At 39.4% G+C, this 19,456-nt stretch overlaps 2 protein-coding genes across 3 annotated transcripts; both read left to right on the top strand.

Moving 5' to 3' along the window:
- The first annotated feature begins 6,418 nt into the window (after nucleotides 1–6,418).
- On the top strand, nucleotides 6,419–9,798 carry abrab (actin binding Rho activating protein b). The gene is made up of 2 exons (XM_061059529.1): nucleotides 6,419–7,302; nucleotides 8,624–9,798. Exons 1-2 carry the CDS (start codon nucleotides 6,575–6,577, stop codon nucleotides 9,105–9,107), a joined length of 1,212 nt encoding a protein of 403 aa, XP_060915512.1. The 5' UTR covers nucleotides 6,419–6,574; the 3' UTR covers nucleotides 9,108–9,798.
- A 3,061-nt stretch (nucleotides 9,799–12,859) lies between these two features.
- LOC132991418 (zymogen granule membrane protein 16-like) lies at nucleotides 12,860–15,075 on the top strand. Of its 2 annotated transcripts, none has more exons than XM_061060189.1 (5): nucleotides 12,860–12,976; nucleotides 13,286–13,323; nucleotides 13,442–13,497; nucleotides 13,904–14,030; nucleotides 14,296–15,075. In XM_061060189.1, exons 3-5 carry the CDS (start codon nucleotides 13,443–13,445, stop codon nucleotides 14,618–14,620), a joined length of 507 nt encoding a protein of 168 aa, XP_060916172.1. In that variant the 5' UTR covers nucleotides 12,860–12,976; nucleotides 13,286–13,323; nucleotide 13,442; the 3' UTR covers nucleotides 14,621–15,075. The 2 variants fall into 2 exon arrangements, with proteins under 2 accessions (XP_060916172.1, XP_060916173.1); XM_061060190.1 differs by having other exon boundaries at nucleotides 12,938–12,980.
- Nucleotides 15,076–19,456: the final 4,381 nt, after the last annotated feature.

Genomic DNA, 19,456 nt, shown 5'->3' with positions numbered 1-19,456 from the left:
CACTTGGTGTACACAGAGGGTGTGAAGCAAAGACAGGCTGCAGGCCCCGGCAGGAGCCATTCAAACTGATGATAACATGAAGGCTTCTTAGTTGGATGAAACGGCTTCAAAAGTGTCAGCCGTAAATTTAGCATCTCTTTGGATTTAAGTAAAGGCTGAAATTTGATAATACAGATCCCAGAGAGACTTTAAATCACATTTAGACACCCTGGGAAGTACGGCAAAAGAGCTTTTATTCTCTTAATACATACAATGAAGTGTTATTTTAATTCTCTTTTCCAGTGATATCAGAAAATTAGCAAAAAACAGATGAGAAATCAGTCGGAATGACAGGATTAGTTGGATAAAAAAAAATGAATGGAAGAATTAATGTGCAGGTCCCAAATCATGGGGCTTTTGATTTCCGAGCTCAAAGTGGTTGATATTATAAGAGTTGATGTAACGAGTGAGAAGTGTGTGGCCAGTTATTGCTCCAGAGGCTGCAGCGGTCAGGAGTAATGAAGTGTGATTTCTGACTGACGCGATGCAGGGCCAAACGAAACATGTTTTTATAAGATCTCTGGTAACGAGATCACGTCTCAAAACAAACAGTCCATGTGTTTGACTAATGCATTCAATATCAGTGCAACGAGAGATCAAGCATGAAGATCATGATGGATGCTCTTAAAATCGACCTAATTTTGTCCTCGTTTCTAAAAGTGAAAGTTTTTCTATCAAAGAATGTTGGATGTTCTTCCTGTACTCTTTTTCTGCTTAACCAGCTGATTTTATTCCAGCTGTGCTGTTTTGCATGTGCGCCATGCCACCCTAAACACGCCTGATCCTGAAAGGTTAGAAGGGTCAAGCCTGGTTTGTACTTGGATTAGAGACCGCCGGGGAGTACCGGGTGCTGTGTGCAGTGGTCAACACCGTAGACAAACAGCAAAACAGGTCTCAGTTTTACTACCTGGTGGTCTGTTGGGGTGCATGTTCTCTGCACGCCTGTCTCCTTCAACAGTCAAAATAAATGCTATTCAAGACTCACAGCTACCAGTGACTATAGGTGAGGATGTGATTGTGTATGGTTATCCGTCTCGGTGTTGGCCTTGTGATTGACTAGCGATCTGTCATGGGTGTACCTTCTTTATGCAAATATCAGCTTGGATCAGCCCCAGCCCCCTGTGACAATAGAATAAGGAGTATTCATGAAAAATGGATAGTTTGATTGTCCTTTTAAGTCAAATGGCAAAAACACCATGAATAAAGAACAGAACTTTCTTGCCATAACTCAGGGAAAACAACTTTAATGGCACACTTAATGTAAATATTAACAAATGTGGTAGCTCACACTAAACATGTAACAGTTAGGCATCTAAAATGAGTATGGATGCAACAAACCTAAAGATGTTCACAGTATTACGTCATACTGCTAGCTAGCTAATTTGTCTGTAGTTCATATGTGAAACACTTCAGTGAAAGAACAACTTTGATATGCTCACAGAGGATTAATGTTAGCGTTAGCTTTAGCATTTACTACTTGCATGTAATATTGAAAATGGATGATGGATGAACAGATGGATGATTGGATGGAATTATCACAAATTGAGAGGATGGATGGATGGATGGATGGATGGATGGCTGGAGGGAGGGATGAATGGATGGATGGATGGATAATAATTGTAGGGATAATAAATTGGTGAATGACTGATGGATGGAGGGATGGAGGGATGAATGGATGGATGGATGAATGGATGGATGGATAATAATTGTAGGGATAATAAATTGGTGAATGACTGATGGAGGAAGGGATGGATGGATGGATGGATGGATGGATGGATGGATGAATGGATGGATGGATGGATGGATGGAGGGATGAATGGATGGATGGATAATAATTGTAGGGATAATAAATTGGTGAATGATGGAGGGATGAATGGATGGAGAGCTGGATGGATGGATGGATGGAGGGATGGATGGATGAATAGATGAATGGATTGATAGGTGGATGGATGGATGGATGGATCTTTTCTCAAATTAAGACAAAATGTAGTTAATGTAGGGATGTTAGCATGCCAATGTTTGAACTGCTATCTGTAAGTAAGGCCTCACAGATCCTTCAAAATGGCCGTAGACTCTTCGGGTTAATTAAGGCCGTTAGCGGTTGTAAGTGACATGACAAAAACATGTTTAACATTAAACAGCCTCTACAATTGTAAACGCTCAGCACTCCTCAGACCTTCTACTCTATCTGTGTATTCCTTCCTCTTCTGCTTCCATCCTCTCCATCATGTGAAACACTGTCACGAAGCCTGTCACATAAATCCAAACCAGCGGTCTTCAGTTCTCCCTCTGAAGCTGAGTGAGTCTGTCTGGACCCAGCAGTGCTCTCTGTCATCCTGTCGGTTTCCTCTGCGGGGGACGAGGCCTCCTCTTCGGCCTCGCGTGACCCACGTATTGAACTGTAGCTTTAATTTACTGTCTTTCTCATCCTTATTTATCGGGGGCCAAGAGGCCGTACAATAACACACAGCCTCCTCGGAAGGAAGTACTGGTGGATTACATCGTGGTTTACTCGTCCAGGGCCAGGACAGATTCACGCAGCTGATGGTTTCTTTTGACGAGGACAGCGTTGTATAAAGGAAATCAAAACAGCAGTTTATTGTAGTTATTTGAGATGATTTGTCAAGAGACATATGTTTGGTGGTTACAGATGTTTTTGGAAATTAGTGTGGAAATGAAGCGACACTAAATCCATCAAACTGAAGATACAAGATACAACAGATGTTTCATTTCATCTTTTTTTTTTATTGTCCTGCAAACAAACTTTGACCGAATTAAAGCTTCCGCTGCAACCACGATGTTAGTTATGAACGTCTCGCATGCTGGGATCTCGATCTGATTATTGCCACAACATAAATTCCAATTACATTTGCAAATTCACCCCAAGCGCACCACAAAGTACAGCGTGACATATAGAGGGGTCAGGGAAAACAGCTCGAGAGATCCTCACAGATGCATTCCCGAACAATTAATGTGCAATAATCGACGCGGCCAAATAAAACAATCCGAGGACAAGCACGGAAAAAGGTAAACAGAGCAGCGGTAACCGTGCAGATGTTGATAAGGAGCAGGACACACAGGTGCATTCTCTCCAGGTCTGGACCTCCTCTGCACTAAGTGGGCTCAAGCCCACTCTCTATGTGGCCCCCAATCACCCCAGTAACCTTTCATTTAAGTAACGCACCGATTCCCACCTGCAGCTTTTGTGTGTGTTTTTAGAGGCTGACACTGAATGAAAATGGAAATCTGATTCTATTGCAATCCACGAGTGCTTTTCAAATAGAAATCAGCAGATGGTAAAGCAGCCTTTTTTATGGACTTAATCATCACTTCAAGCGCTTATGGCTCCGGTTTTATTGTTTATTTTTGATAAAGTGAAAATAATGGTGCTTGTTTTGTTCCATTTTCTCTCTGGGTAACATAAAAAGCCTCTTTGAGCTCATAATTCCATTTTTATACACTTCAATACTCAATTTTAAAGACTCAGTTAGTATGTATAAAAGCAGTGTACTAAGCACAGCCATTGTGAGGCGAGCTGAGAAGGATTATTTGAGTCCATGTGGAGCTGTAGAAACCCCCAACAATGAGATTATAGCAGCCTCTACTGGTGAACTGTCATCCACACACAAACCCTGCATGGCTTTGTGTCAGTGTAAAATACTTTCCCTCTTTTAATGGCTCGTCTGTTAGGCTGTTTATCTGTTTAAAAAGACAGCTCAAGCCAATCATCAACATGATTCTTTGCTAGCTGATTGCATAAACACACAACAGAGGTGGAAACAACACATGTTTAGATATTATGTTGTTGTTTTAGACTGTATGAGATATCACCAAAAAGAAGTAAAAAGTGGTGAAAAAATGATCGTACTAACATTGTACTATGGTAGAATATCATGCATTGAATGAGTGATATAGAAACAATAACTACAATAAAATAATAAAACTTTAAAGAAATCAAACAGAAGCACAAACAAAGAAATAAAAATAAAAATTTCAACCTGGATACTTTTTGAGGCACGTGTGTTTTAATAAAAACATTAAAAAAAAGATAATTGATAACTCTTTTTTCCCACATTCTGAAGTGGATTTAGATACGACTTCAAGGGCGCTCAAAATGATTCCATGATGTCGCTGCAGATCTGCAGATTCAAGAATGCAACAGTCTTTATTCTCTCGCATTGATTTGAGTTTTGTTAATGTTAGCGACTGTCTTCTGTGCGATGCTTGAATGTCTCGTCTTGTTTTGTGTTGTCTGGACTCCAAGAAGAAACTTTGTCACTTTATTCAACCTAAGTAACAACCACAGATCAAAGTAATGAAATTAAGTTTTATTTATTAGGAGCATGCTGCACAGAAACAAAACTAAAAGTACTCTTGTGTGTTATGAGGAAGTCTTTTGAAATTATTCTGTTGGACATTTTTCAAACGACAAAATGTGAGCGGGTGTGTTTTACATGGTTTTCATTGCAAAGCTCAGATAATAAAAGACAAAGGTTTTCTTTTCTAATGCCGTGACCTAAAAAAAGAAGATATCCAGGAAGTCAGTCTGAAGTATATCGGGAATACGTGTGATGTAAATCTGTCTCTGTTATCGGAAGGTCAAGGGTTCGATCCCCAGCTCCTGCAGCAACATGTCCAATGTGTCCTTTGGGCAAGACCCTGAATTGCTCCCGCTGCTTCGACAACGGCATGTGAATGGGATGAGTTAATACTGATGGTCACTTTACATAGCAACCTCTGCCATCAGTGTGTGAATAGGTAGGTTGTGACCTGCAGTGTAAAAAGCACTTTGAGTATCAGAAGACTAAAAAAGCGCTATACAAGCTCAAATCCGCTCAAACAGCTGTTACAGTAATCTTTCCACATTCCTCTCTGGTGTTCTTTTGCTCTAAAGCACTTTGACTTTCATTTCATTTATTATACAGGAAAGATTAAAAGTAACATTACAAAAGTTACAGTTAAACAGACCTGCCTCCAGCCCAACAGGTTCCTGTTCTGCAGCCCATAAAAAAAACTAAAGATAACATCGGACAAAAGACACAACCAACAATCACAACGATCAAAACATATCAGTTTAATCAATGCTTGGCGTGTGTGTATGCCTGCCTAAAATGCCTAAGTGAGGTTGGGACCTCATTCCAGACTTTAGTATACGTATGAAAGAACAACTTCTGACCATGGATGTTTTTTTAAGCCGGTACTGGGATTAATGCTTGTGAGAGTGATCTGGTGATGTGATCCTGACTCGTGTTGGATCCTGGAACTATAGGACACTAAATGCTGGAGACGGGCTGGGTTCAATGGTTTCCTTTCTATGAAGAGACCAGATTGGGAGACAGTGGGATATTGCTGAAATAATTATTGCATGTATTAGTGAGATATGATCTGATCTTGTTCTAAACATACAGTCGCTGGTTCAGCTTCTTTGTCAGGCTGTGAATGTCTATGAAAAGGTGCTAGGCTATACAAATAAAGCTTATGAGTTCCATTCAAATTGTAATGAGGTCCTTTGTCCTTTAGGGGGAGCTGTTCTCTGAGACCAGCATGTGAAACTGTACACATTACCATGCTGACTGTGTTTGAAAAGATGTTCTGCGCTGATGCCTGATGAGTCACTTCCTCCCTCTCTGACTGACAGCCAACAGCTGCAACTGTGTGTGTGTGTGTGTGTGTGTGTGTGTGTGTGTGTGTGTGTCATATTCTATTAATAAACAACCCTTCTCTGCAAACCCTCACATGAAGAATGAAAACACATAAAAAAAACTATATCATGTAGATCCAAACAGCTGTTACAGTCGCAGTAAACACCTCAGTCGGAGGTTAGTTTTGCAAAGTCGTTAACAGTGTGAACGTATATGGATGCATGTTGCTGTCTGCTCTTTCTGTGAGTGGGCGAATTGTGATCTCACCACCAAGACTGAACCTCTTCATGCGTATAGGCAGGAGATCCACGTCTCCTCCAGGTGTCACATTCCTTTCCTGGTCCTTCCTCACCTCAGATTAAGTGTCTCCTCTTATCTGTGATACTCTCTGCTCGATCCGTCCAAGATCATTTGATCATCTGATGGCAGCCACACTAAAGTTCACTTTTTCTCTTCTGGGTTTAGTATAAAATGTTAGTAGTATTACATTTTGTATCTGTTGATGCTTTAGTCTTACAGGATATGGTGCATGTATTGGAATGCTCTTTAATATCTCCACACTTGCTAATTGAGCTTATCACCGGTTGCTCTACTTGCCCTGTTCACCTCTAGTTACAAGCTCTGTGATGAAACACGAGTCTCCAGAGTGATGACCAGAGTCAGGGAAAGACGATCATGTCTCTGTAGCCTGGGATGACTTGAATACCTTCCACGGTCGTGTTAAGGGTTTACTCTGCCTTATTTAGAGCCGCGAGCGCTACAGGGCAGGACGCAATAGAGGGAGTTAAAAAAACAACAACAAAGATTTGTGCTAAATATGTTCAAGCTAATCTGACAGCTGATGAGGAGGATCAAATAGGATGAACCTGTGCAGACATTAACACTCTTAAATCATGTCTGACAAGCAGCCAGGCCAAGCCTCCCAAAGGAAGCCGTCCACCAACAAGAACATCAAGAAGCTCCGCACCATTAGCATGGTGTGTAGCCTTACGAGCGGCTGGCAGCAGTGGGTGACGGAGAACGAGACAAAGCAGGCCGCTGAACCCAGCGGCTGGTCTCCGTCTTCCCCGGGGGGACCAACAGAGGAACGCAAGATGAAATGGGCCCCAAAGAAACCTCCTGAACCTCAGATCCAAGCAACGGAAAACACTAATGTTGTTAGTTCTGGAGAGGCTCAAAAGACGCCTATTCCCAAGAAAGAGACCCAAAGTGCATCCAAGACGGAGGAGGTTAAGGATTCAACCGAGTCAGTGGTCGCACCTCGCATCAAGGTCAAACAAGTGGTGAAAACTGTGACTAGCGGGGTTCAGGAGAAAGGGGCGGGCATCGGGCTCCTAGGCGAGAAGATCAAGCGGGAGTCCCTGCCGTCGGACGAGGAGATCGACAGGCTTCTGAAGAAGAGAAACTCGCCCACGCGCCGCAGAAAATGCTCCAACATGGTTTCGTCTCTGACCAAAAGCTGGAAGCAGGTGGAGGACGAGCAGAAGACTGGAGGTGGAGAGGACACAGAGGAGAAGGTGGACGTAGAGGAGGCTCAAACACACAGGACGAGCCTATTGAAAGAAGACAATGAAGGAGATTCTGAGTCGGCCGTGACAATTAAAAGACCCATGGCCCCAGCGTAAGTACGACCAATGTTTTGGGTGAGGAAATAGTAAAACTTTCTTTAAAATTGGGAGAAAACAAGCTGCATTATTAGGAAACTCTTAAAGGTCCAATGCTCAACAATAGCTTCAACAACAGCTTGTCTAACTGATGCATACAGGAAATTGATAGCCAACACATGTCTATGGTTTCATCTCTGCACGTAGAAGAGTATAGAGGTTTTTGGTGTAAGCAGCATTCTGGTTTTTGTTTGTAGTTTAAAGATTATCATCCAGTTGGCTTTTGTTGTTCCCCCCTCCCAAAAAAAAAAGTTTGGAGAGCAGAAATGGGGGAACACAACTGCTGTGACAACAAATCTGAACCCATCAGCTACCATCTGACGACATATAAGCTTTAAATGAATCTCTTGAATCGCATCGGTATAAGAGTGCTGAGTGGTGGTAGACCTAACTAACTAGTCTCTCAACACCAACTCAATTTTCCCATTTCTGAAATTCTAAATAAAGCTGTAAACAATTACCAGCACATGGAAAAACAGGTCTCTCCCAGTCAAGAGGCTATAGGGCTTACTGGCATCAAATAATATCCAATTGGTTTGAAGATCAGCTTATTTGTAATATTTTTATATAAAAAAAAGTCACCAGTAAAAAAAAAGTGTTATGACCAAATATGTTTTTTTATCTTTGTTCCATTTCTTAGAATGTGTTGTCCCACCGGGGTCAGCCCTATGTTCCCACAGCCCAATGGTCCCACATTTCTAAGAATTTTCTCAAAATTAGGCCGTATGTTCCCACAGGTTAGGGTTAGGGTAAGGGTTAGGGTTAGGATTAGGGTAAATTACCCTAACCCTAACTGATACAAATTTATGAAAAAGGAAATGTTTGGAACATAGGACCTAATTTTGGAAAAAATCTTATAAATGTGGGAACATAGGCACGCTCCCGTCCCACCATAAGCCTAACATGTTTTTTCAATGTTTTCTATTTTAAGAAGCTAGCTCCATTTAAGGCGATTGTCTGAAAACATAATGTGTACATTTATTGACTTTACAGTGTCAACTATATTTATAGTGTCAGTTCCACGACAAATAACACATGTGGAGAGCTTTGTCTTCAGATTTTCAACCATAAAACACTTTATCTTTGAGGGTGGCTGTATCATTCCTGTGTGATTAAAAAAAAAAGTAATTGTAGTATTTTTTTTGGATCAAACCATGAACTTTCCAATCCCTAACTTCTTACTGTTGACTTTTTTTGCAACTCCCTTTGGGGATTCTAAACAGGTAGCCAACATAATGTATATTTTACGATTTGTAATATAATTTGAAACCCTCCTAGGTACAAAAAGGAAGCAGAGGATGCCAACAAGATCAACGCCCTCTCCAAGAAACACAGCGCCGTGGGAAACCTCAAGAGCCGCTGGCAGACGTGGGCCTCGGATCACACCGTCAACCAGAAACTGAATCCTTTCAGTGAATATTTCGACTACGATTACTCCATGTCACTCCGTCTCCAAAAGGGCCAAGATGGTTACGGGCGTCCCAAAGAGGGAACCCAAACGGCGGAGAGAGCCAAACGAGCCGAGCAGCACATCCACCGCGAGATAGACGACATGTGCTATGTGATCAGGACGATGGCGGACCCGGACCCGGACGGAAAGACGCGGGTCACGTTCGGGCAGCTGTTTGACAGATACGTTCGGATCTCTGATAAGGTTGTTGGGATCCTGATGAGAGCGAGGAAACACGGGAAGGTGGCTTTCGAAGGGGAGATGCTGTGGCAGGGCCAGGATGACGGAGCGATCATTACTCTGCTGGTGTGATGTTAACACCTTGGGTCAAAGGGGCTCTGGAAATCCTCTTACAGCTATTTGGCTTGAACAGTGGACCATGAGATAAAACCTTCATCGTTATGAAGACAGGCTAAGAAGGGGATTTAAAATACAATTTGACCAGGGTCACTTGCAAAACACTCCTGAAGGAATAAGGATACTTCAAATCCTGGAAACTGGCCCATTGTTGAGTAAAGGGGTAAAGGGTCTTACACTTGAACTGATGACTTTCTATTAGAATAATTAGAAATACCAAAATAAAAGTAAGACTTGGTTACGTAAGCATTCTAAAAACATTAAAGCTCCTGTTTTAGACTCTCGGTGTGCATTGATTTCAGCGCCCTCTATCTGGCAAAGTGTCAACGAAGGGGTACCTTCTATCTCTTGATGTTGCTGTTGCTGATCTTGAAATGTATTTTTAAGTCATCTGATGATGAATCCTGTTATTTTAACAATGAATCGTACCATTCTCTGTGAATCTAGGTTTTGGAGAATCTAAACAAAGCCCGTTTCTTTAACGTGCTTTGTCTGACTCCTACCCTGCGGCAGACCTAAAATACATTAAAAGTAACTTTATAGAAATTGTCAATCTTGTCACTGATGGTCTTGTTTGTCTTTTTGGATCATAAAGAGTCAACAGAATTGATTCCAATGTGTTTCATAACCAGTTAAAAAATCCTCACAGGAGCTTTAATTAGAGCAAAAAGTAACTAACTCAATTAAGTCAACATTTATCAGGAGCTTTTATAAGTTCACAATTTACAGAAAAGGGATTTCATGTATTTTTCAAATGGTATTTTCAAAGGAATTCTGTGATTTTGCCAGACAGGCAAGTATAACAATCTGAACCCGTAAGAAGCAAAAACAAGCATTTGAAGTGGACTTATCTAGCTCGCCTGCGATTGCTGCAAAGGATTACATTGTAGCCAGGAGATCTGTACACCTGCTGGATAAAGCAATCTACAAGTGCAATTCAACCACAACTTGAGCCTGATAATCAGATACATTAAGTTTAAAAACAGGACACAGATTGAAAAATAAAGGAAATAACCTTACAGACAAAACCAATTACTTAATATTGCCACTGTACAGCTAAAATAACTTTTTTTTAAAACACATCAGGACAGCTTATTCCATTTTAAATGGTGAACACAGGGTTAAAAGATGCACAAATAAAGTGTTTTTGATGAAATATCTTCTCTATGATTTATAAACTGTTGTTTACATTTTGCAGTCATTTCTTTAAACACACTAAGACGTTTTGTGTCAGTGTTTAGTATATCTGAGCTGTAAGTCATGCACATGCTAAAAAAAAAAAGTCTTCCAAACCTTTAACTCTGTAAACATGCAGATCAGAGAGTTATTAGCTTTTGGCAGCTTAAGTTTCCCTTCAGACTCGCTTGCTGCTTCTGTTTTGCACTTGTTTTATGGCTCGTATTAATAAGATACTTGATCATATGTTAATGTATCTAAACGAGCAGAAGCTTTGCAGCAAAGTGAAGCACAGACATTTGAACACGGATTGGGTTTCACGGCCTGAATACCTGCAGCTCAGCACTCATTATACTGTTCCCGGCACAAGGCAAAGGCACAGAGCAGACGACAGCACTTTTAACTCTAACAGCCTGTTAGACGGAGACGTTTATGATTAATGTGAAGAGTTTCTAGGACTGCCTGCGGGGGTTAGGAAAACTTGCCTTCTCACACCCAGATTTTGTGTCTCAGTAGATTTTTTTTTTTTTTTTTTTGTAGAATCATACAGTACAAATTCAATGCAATCAAACTCTCAACTTTCTAGAGAATAAATGGTAGTATACAGAAGCATTGACTAACTGACTCAGCAAACCCCATCTTGTTTTTTAATGTCTGGGCTAATTATGTTTTCTTTGCATTCTATTTTTTGAACTCAAAATGACATCGATATAAAAGCCTGAACTGAACGGCGTTTGCAGATCTGTGGGGCTGAAGGAAAAGATACAGGTTGGGGATTTTTTTTAACCTTAATAAATATGTAAAAACACTTCCCATGCAACAAAACCCTTAGATACCAGTATGCTGTTTAATACAGAATATAATGAGCATTCATATGGAGTACTATTCTGTTTGATATCTGTGCCAGAGTGTTGTTGTTATATTTGTCTGACAGCTGCTTCGACCACAAAGGAGTTTCCAAACAAATGAACCTTAAGTTCTTAATGAGAACTGTAAACCCATGCTGCTTGATTCCTTTAACAGATCAATTGAATCTTGTGTAATGTGGTGGAACCGGTGTAGGTAAACAACCCAGCTATTCCCGACAGCAAGGTAGTTTGACTTGATTAGCAACATGTTATTTTCTTAAAACTTCCTGGTATCAAATCATGAGAGGTTGGACTTGAGAGTGGCAGAATGTGTTCTATAAACTTTTATTTACCATTTGTTCTGCATGAGATTCATCGGAAATTATCTCATGGTTGTTAAAACATACCCTTCAATGAGTTTCCATGTGGTTTCCAGGCAGTCTTAACAACAATAATCACTTCCTTTAGTGGACAGGACTCGTCTGATCTTACATCACATGTCATGGTGTGAGGGAATTTACTTTCTTCACTGTCAGGACACTTTGCTCTGATGTCAGGATGGGGAAACTCCAGTGCTGTATAATGCCAAGCTCGCTGCCAGTTTATAAAACATGTTAGGCCTTCACCTGATCAGCAACTGGAGCGACATATACAGTTAAAAATGATTAGCACTTACCTATTTACCTTTCCTAGATCAGGTAATGTCAGCTGCAGCTCATAGCCTACCGTTAGCTAGGAAGGCGGAAAGCGACTATTACATTTGGCAATTTTACAGGATACTGAAGAAGCGGGCTAGAATCATAGCTAACATAATGTTAGCGAGGAGTTTATTTCCTAGCTAACGTTATGTTCGCTATCTAGCCATAAACTTAGCTAACACAATTAGAAACCCTGTTAATCTCTACCCCCTCTCTTCAAACACTGGATCTGCAAGCTTGCCAAGATACAAATATTTGGGGGAAGTGGGAATTTTCTTCTGTTAAGTTTCCTTTTATCAAAAACAATTCAGACGTTTGCTTTTCACAAGGTGTCTATATGTTTTTTTTTTTATCTTTGGCCCCAAAACAAAATGTAAAAAAATGTTGAATAACCAAACATGCCTACAGGATAGAAATGTTGAACATTCATGTTAAGATAACAGCTAACACAAGTCACTGCTACTAGCTAATAGCACTGTTAGCTAGGAAGGATTAAAGTAATTAAGGCTCCTGCAGCAACATGTCCGATGTGTCCTTGGGCAAGACACTCAACCCTGAATTGCTCCCTCCTTTTTCTTCTTTTTAGTTGTAGTCTTCCTGTGTTTTATATTATACCATGGTTACTTTAAATTGATTTGAATATCCTAATGGATGATGCATTTCCATGTATCTTGTTTAATGAAGATATTTTTTCACCTTTCCCTCTTTCTTAAAAACACATGTATTATTCAGGTTTGAGTCTTTGTTTCTATCAAAAGTTTAAGACTTCAGATCAGATTGAAGGAATGTTTTTTGCTAAAAAAAAAAAAATAATAATAATTCTATTTCCTCCTGTTAAACTATTCAAAGAGTTCTTTCGAGGACGGTACGGAAACTCTTTCTGTTTACTGATAATGGCACACCTTTTATGCTTATTAAAACACACGTGACACACAGTATTTCCCGAACGCAGCTCCACCAGCAGGTATTGTGCGTCTGTGAAGGATTTAAAAAATGTGCTCAGGAATGCGTTGTCAGTGTATATAAACACTGATCCTCCACAATCACAATCAGTGAAAACTGAAGCCTGGAGAACATCAGCCATCACTTTGATACCTGATCTGTAAGTATTCATCCGAACATTTAAACTCACATTTTTAACCTCAGAATTTGTAATAGGTTGTCATTTACAGTTTATAATACATTACGATAACAAGTGAACGTTTTATGCATTTATAATGAAGATGAATGAACGATATATTTTTGTTATTACTGTTAATAGTCATACAACATGACACAGTAATACAATATATCTGCTATTACAATTATAATAAAATCAAATTATATCAATACAGATAATATTTATAACAATAACAACAGCAGTATAAATGTAAAAAATATGAAAAATGCAAATATTTTTCATCTTTTACAGGTGTCTGTTGGTTACCGTGCAACAACCAAAACAGCCAGGTAAGCTTCATGCTCTTTATGTCTCCTTGGTTCACACTGTCTGCTGGAATAACAAAACAAAATAAAAAGTAACAAAATAAAAAAACTAATTTTGCCCCTTTATGATCTTGTTTTACAGAATGCATTATTACGTTGTCCTCTTCGCTCTGCTCTCAGCCTGCGTGTTGGCCGATGGTGAGTACGATTTGAGAGACTAAAGTGGGTGTTGAAGCTGGAGGATATTTTGTGGGAAATAGAGACACATATCATATGTGCAGCTTAAGTTTAAAATGTCACACAGGCGAAGGCATACTGTACTGAGTGAGCACTTTTTGAGATTTTAACGGAGCACTTTTGATAACAATATACTGATAAGAATACATATTGTTGAGGCACTGGTGCTCTCTACCCCCCTGGTTTCTGACTCTATCCACCGTCTTCCTGTCTCTACAATAAAGGCATAAAATGCAAAAAAAATAAATAATCTTTAACACTTATAAATAACTATTGTCTAAGAAACTCTGGTAAAGAAAAGGACGGACACTTAAACACAAAAGTATACAACGTCTCAATGTTGAAATGTTGTGTTTTGTATTTGCAGTCCAGCCTCAGTACTACTCCTTCTCCCCGACCGTGGGCTCAGGAAGTGGCACAGAGTACAGCCTGACGGGACATGGAAGGATCACAGCTCTCAGAGTGTGGGACCAGAATGGCAACTACATCCGTGGGTAAATATAAAAACTGTTTTTTTTATATGGGATGAGTTTTTAATCACTTGTATGTTAGACAGACTTTAATCAAACCCTGCTTCCTCAAATGTTCAGTTACAACTAATCTGAAGAAGAAAATACTTGAATTCAATTTGTATTAACAACATGAGGATGATGTGGTTAATCAATATTACTGGGAAGTTGCATACATACAGTATACATATTTTTTGGTTGTTAATTAGTTTCATTCTAATTTCTCACTTTGGCTTCATCCCCTCTTTAGCTTCCAGTTCCGATACGGCTCCATCTGGTCCCAAATTGTCGGTTTCAAAAGCGGGGATGTCCAGGAGATGGAGCTGTTTGAGGGTGAAGCCTTCATCCAGATCTCCGGAAAGCATAGCCACTACGTTCAGTCTGTGGTGTTCACGACCAACAGGGGCCGCTCGCTGAGCGCGGGTCAGCCATCAGGGAGATCCTTCAACATGTATCCCGAGAACAGCATGGCCGAGCTGCGCTTCCTCAGCGGGCGCTACCACGGAGGCATCACAGCCATGGGAGCTCACTGGGCCGTCGTTTATGATCCCTATAACAGCACAGCTCTGGTCTGAGGAGGATGGCAAAGGTTTCACCTGTTGCCGTGCAATTATATGAAATCATTTTGATAATCTTCTGTGGTGTATTTTGACCGAACATAATAATTGCTTTAAACATTTGTTTCTTTGTTAAACTATTGTTCTTTGTTCAAAGCTTCAACTTATGAGTAAAAAAACGCATCAGAGTACCAGACGTTTTTCAAACTTCAGCAAACTTAAGCCTACTTATTTAAAAACAAAAAAAACAACAAGTGAAGTAACAGAGGGCATTAACGTGTTTCTTATACTGTATTAGAACCTGAACTGACCCTAGATCAGTGCACGATATTGATTATCATATGAAGAATTTAACCTCGTTTTTTTTCCTTCCATTTAAGTTTATATTTTTTCAAATCCATTTCCTGTACTTGTTCTAAACATGAAGCAGCTAAGCTGTTGAATAAAAATGCATCTTTAGCACTTTAAACTGCTCAAGTTGTCAGTGTGTTTAATAAAACTTGTAATCGCCTATTTCAGAATTACAGATTTATTGGCCAGGTATGCTTACACACACACACACACACAAGGAATTTAACTTTGGTCAACTGTGCTCTCATATGTACAGGTACAACATTAAATATCAACAATAAACAGAATAAGAAAAGACTAATATTTACATGACTAAATATGAAACGGTGCAAAAGATGCTGAAGTAGCATGATAATAAGAAAAATGCAGTTATGTGACAGATGGGTCAATTAAGATGTCAATTACAGTATTTACATAAATAAGTGTGCATATATTATAATTTAAATTAAATAATATATATATACATATATGTAGATTCACAGTGACGGTTGGTTTAGAGTCATTTCACCGCGACAGGTCTGACACTCTGTGACTGTTTTACTAACTTATATTCCTATTTGCTGATATATGAATATAATATATAGGCCTACATATATGATTACATTGAAGGTTCTTTCACCAGAACAGGAAACACCTCATGTAGAACCATGACATTTGACGATTAGACTTTGACTTTGATTGATCCTCCTTTCATTTCCATCAGGTGATTAGCTTAGCATGGCAAAGTAGGTGGAAGACTGAAACAGGTACAATGGCAACAAGTTGCAGTTTTGGGGAGATTTATCATCAGCCAGGATTACATAACTACTTCATGTTAAGATTCTGAGAGTGTTACATTCAAACAAAAACTCCAGGAAGTCACTTCAAACTTACAAACTGTCAAATAATTGATCTCCTCTCTCTAACATGCATGATTCATTTAGGACATTTTGCAACCGTCCGACCATTATAGATAAAGACATAATTTCATTAATCACCTGGTGATGGACGACTAAATACAGTCTACAGATCACTCAGAGAGGACAGAAACTACTTATAATTATTATATTTTCATCTGGATCCACCTCTGAAGAATATCTTAGTCCTCTGCACGCACTGTCAGCCAACTGTAAAACTTCACATATTCTCCCTGAAGTCCTTTACATTGTTGTAAAAGGTAAAGTTACGTAAAAAGTCGTTATTAAGTTTTCACTTTTAGGAAAGATAACATTCAATCATGCAGCTGTTGAAGGGAGATACCACCGCAGTAATGGCGGCTGGTCAACTTCTTGTTTGTGGCCGGAACCGAAAAACTGGAAATTAAACCCGCAAGATTGCAGAGTTGCCCACAAACCAGCCTTAAGAATTAGTTTATACAATTCTCCAATTCACTTAGCAGACGCTTTTATCCAAAGCGACGTACATCAGAGAGTAAGAACAACACAAGCAAGGATCTAGAAAAAAGGGAACAATGTGAGTAAGAGCAAACGATCAGCTTTGAGTCTGATTGGACACACAGGTGCTGACAGGAAGTGACCAGAGGCAAAGCACAACATTGAGGGCAGTTCTTGAGAGCTCTAATCAGTATAGAAACCATCTTATGAATCATCGTTATCAAACAAAAACCATCGTCTATATTAACTGAGAAAAAAACTATGCAACTGTGAAACATTTTAGTTTGACAAAGCAAAGAAATGCACCTCCATGACAGTCATTCAAACACCTGCATAAAAAGGATGAGAGCTCAGTGACGAGCCTGCACATGCACCCTGTTATTGTTAGAAGTTTTAAATTGCTGCTTTCGTTGCATATGACAATTTTAAAACATCACACAAGGGCAATCAATTGCAGCAATGTAGGTTTAATTGTATTGAATTCCTAAACTTTAGAAATATAACATCATAGCATCAAGTGTTCTAAACAGTACACTCAACACTCAGTGTGCCTGAATATGACTCATAACACGTCTTACTTCAAAGACTCATTATGAGAAGCAGGAAGGTGGAGCGTTTTTCTGTTTACTGGAAGATCATTCAGAGAAACCCTTCAGACAGGCTGAACAGATCGTAATAAAAATAGAACAAGGAACAAGACGGAGAAATGACTACTAGGTTCATGCCAACAAACAGACATTTCCTCATACTGTTACGCACATTAGAAAAAGGGACACGCCATGATCACATACCTAACATAACCTAACGTTCATTGTATTCAACAATGTGCTGCTTCAAACATGTTCCTGCAGACGCTACATAATGCATAATGGTTCCCCCTTGTGGGGCAATGACATCATAACCATAAATTATCTTTGCTGTGCCTGAATGAAGTCTTTACGCAGATGATATTCTTCTATCAAGGGGCGCCGCCAGGAATGCCAGGCCCCGTGAAAAGATATCACATTGGGCCCCTACCACGGCCCAAACTAACCCGGAAAATTTCTATGACCATCACACAAATGACCCATAAAAACTTTGAAGAACTATGCTTTGTTTTACACCCTGAAATAATAATAATCACTGTAATATTTCCTCATAGCTTAAAAATGATTTAAAATTTGTAATATTTGCACCTTTCAGACATTTGAAACATTTCCAGCAGCATTATTTTACTTATTAACTTGCTATAGTTAATGTTCTAAAGACTTTTATTGTCTAAAGTGATCTTATTGGTTAGCTTATTGAATTAAAAATTCTACTGGCATTAATGATAAAATGTAAACATACAATAAATGTGAATTAGATTCTACCATGACTTTAAAATGAGGCTGTAATAGTTCTTCTCTGTTCTGACTTCACTTTAATTCTTCTTCACTGCATTATCATTTGTCTCACCTGACGTTCAAAATATTGTTTTTTGGGCAAAAGTAGAGGACTCAGTTTTGCTGCTAGCGCGGTATCATATGAATTGACAGTTTACAAAGAATCTGTTGATATCAAATATGTTACTGTAGCTTGCTGGGAAAGACGCTAAATATCGCTCCAAAGTGGACTCTTTTTTTTACCGTGATGTAATATTTTTAAAAATAGGGTCATATGAAATTGTATCTATGAAGGGGATTCATATGATAAATTTATGCATAAAACCCAAATTGAACAAAACAGTATTCTTGGCTTTATCTGGTTTAATCTGCAGCCTGCCACATCTCTTACTCCTGACTCGACTGACTGCCGACAGATCAATTCAGTCGAGAGGGTCGAGAGGTGCGGGGCGGACTAAACCATTCTACGCATTCACTCCACATTTTTTCCAGAAAGGAATTCTGAATGTTTGTTCATTTATTCAGACAATTTTAGTTATATTACTGCGGTTATAACTTAGAGGAAAAAAAGCTAAATAATAAATAGATTTTTATTTCAGGCCCATGAAGGGCCCCCCTCCCCACTGGGGCCCTGTGTAGTCAGTCCCACTACGACGACCCTGCTTCTATCCTCAGTACATCTCTAAAAGTAAGTTCACTTACAACCCTTATCGAGGAATAAATGTTGGGTTTTCAAATACCACATTTAGTATGTTTAATAACGCTGTATGCTCACAGTGTTCCTCCTTTAACCAGTGAACAAGTTGGAACTACTTTATTGGCATAACGAAAAACGATTTACAGTCTTTACTGTAACTGTCCCTTTGAGGAGCTGACAGTAATGGTATGCACATTGAGACACAGGTATAATACAGATAAGCTTGTGTTTAAGCAGTGGAGAGATTACAGTTTGGATTGATGTGAGGAATCTCACGTTGTTGGCAGACAAGCTTTACAGCTTTACATTCTGCCCCGTGGACACAAACAGAGCAGCATTGTTTTCACTTTAACTCAGTGACGAGTGAGTAGCTTGTTAAACATGGTTTCACCCTCCGCTGCAAAAAATGATTTTGGAGACATGCTGAAGCTTCAGTGTTTAGTCTGCTCTGTTGAAGCTTCAGTGTTTAGCCAGCTCTGCATCGGTCTAGAAACCTTTCTGCGTTCTAACCTCTCTCCATTTCCTCAAGAGAATCTCCAACATTTATCCTAGATTTACAACATCTCTGGTGGTGGAGTGTATTAGAAAAAATGCTGAGGTTGTTTAGGTCAGGTAGAATCAGTTTTCTCTTGCTCGCTTTCATGCAGCAGCACCTGTTGGTTTGCTGTTTGCCTGCCGTGTGAGGGTGCCACCGACTTCTCTGGTCATCAAATGTTGGAGAAGAAGAAGCTATACGCTGTGCTAATGCTAACAGAATAGACAGGAATGATGGTGCTGCAGACCAAACAGCTACAGTCATAGTAATAAACCCTGATTTGTACATCTTAATTTGCACATTTCACCAGAAAAAAAAAGATGAAACAAAAAAAAAAATGGAATCAACTGAATTAAAATAGTTATATATAACAAGATGTCTAAAAAAAACATTACTCATCTGATTATTAAGGTTCACATAACAAGCTGTTAGAGATGAAGAAAGACTTGCGAGAGGAAGATTATATTCAAGCTGATCAAACCAATAATTATAAACAGGGGGAGAAGAACTTAGATTTATTGAAAGGTCAACATA

The sequence above is a fragment of the Labrus mixtus genome, chromosome 16, assembly GCF_963584025.1.
Source record: "Labrus mixtus chromosome 16, fLabMix1.1, whole genome shotgun sequence".
NCBI classification, from domain to species: Eukaryota; Metazoa; Chordata; class Actinopteri; order Labriformes; family Labridae; genus Labrus; species Labrus mixtus.
The sequence above is the reverse complement of the archived record's forward strand: the minus strand, read 5'-3'. Positions and strand labels throughout refer to the sequence as shown.

Excerpts from the sequence above, each read along its gene's own strand:
- abrab (XM_061059529.1), top strand. The coding sequence starts at position 6,575 with ATGTCTGACAAGCAGCCAGGCCAAGCCTCCCAAAGGAAGCCGTCCACC. Across the intron at positions 7,303-8,623 it reads AAAAGACCCATGGCCCCAGC|GTACAAAAAGGAAGCAGAGG; the intron begins GTAAGTACGACC and ends AAACCCTCCTAG.
- LOC132991418 (XM_061060189.1), top strand. The coding sequence starts at position 13,443 with ATGCATTATTACGTTGTCCTCTTCGCTCTGCTCTCAGCCTGCGTGTTG. Across the intron at positions 13,498-13,903 it reads AGCCTGCGTGTTGGCCGATG|TCCAGCCTCAGTACTACTCC; the intron begins GTGAGTACGATT and ends TTGTATTTGCAG. Across the intron at positions 14,031-14,295 it reads AATGGCAACTACATCCGTGG|CTTCCAGTTCCGATACGGCT; the intron begins GTAAATATAAAA and ends TCCCCTCTTTAG.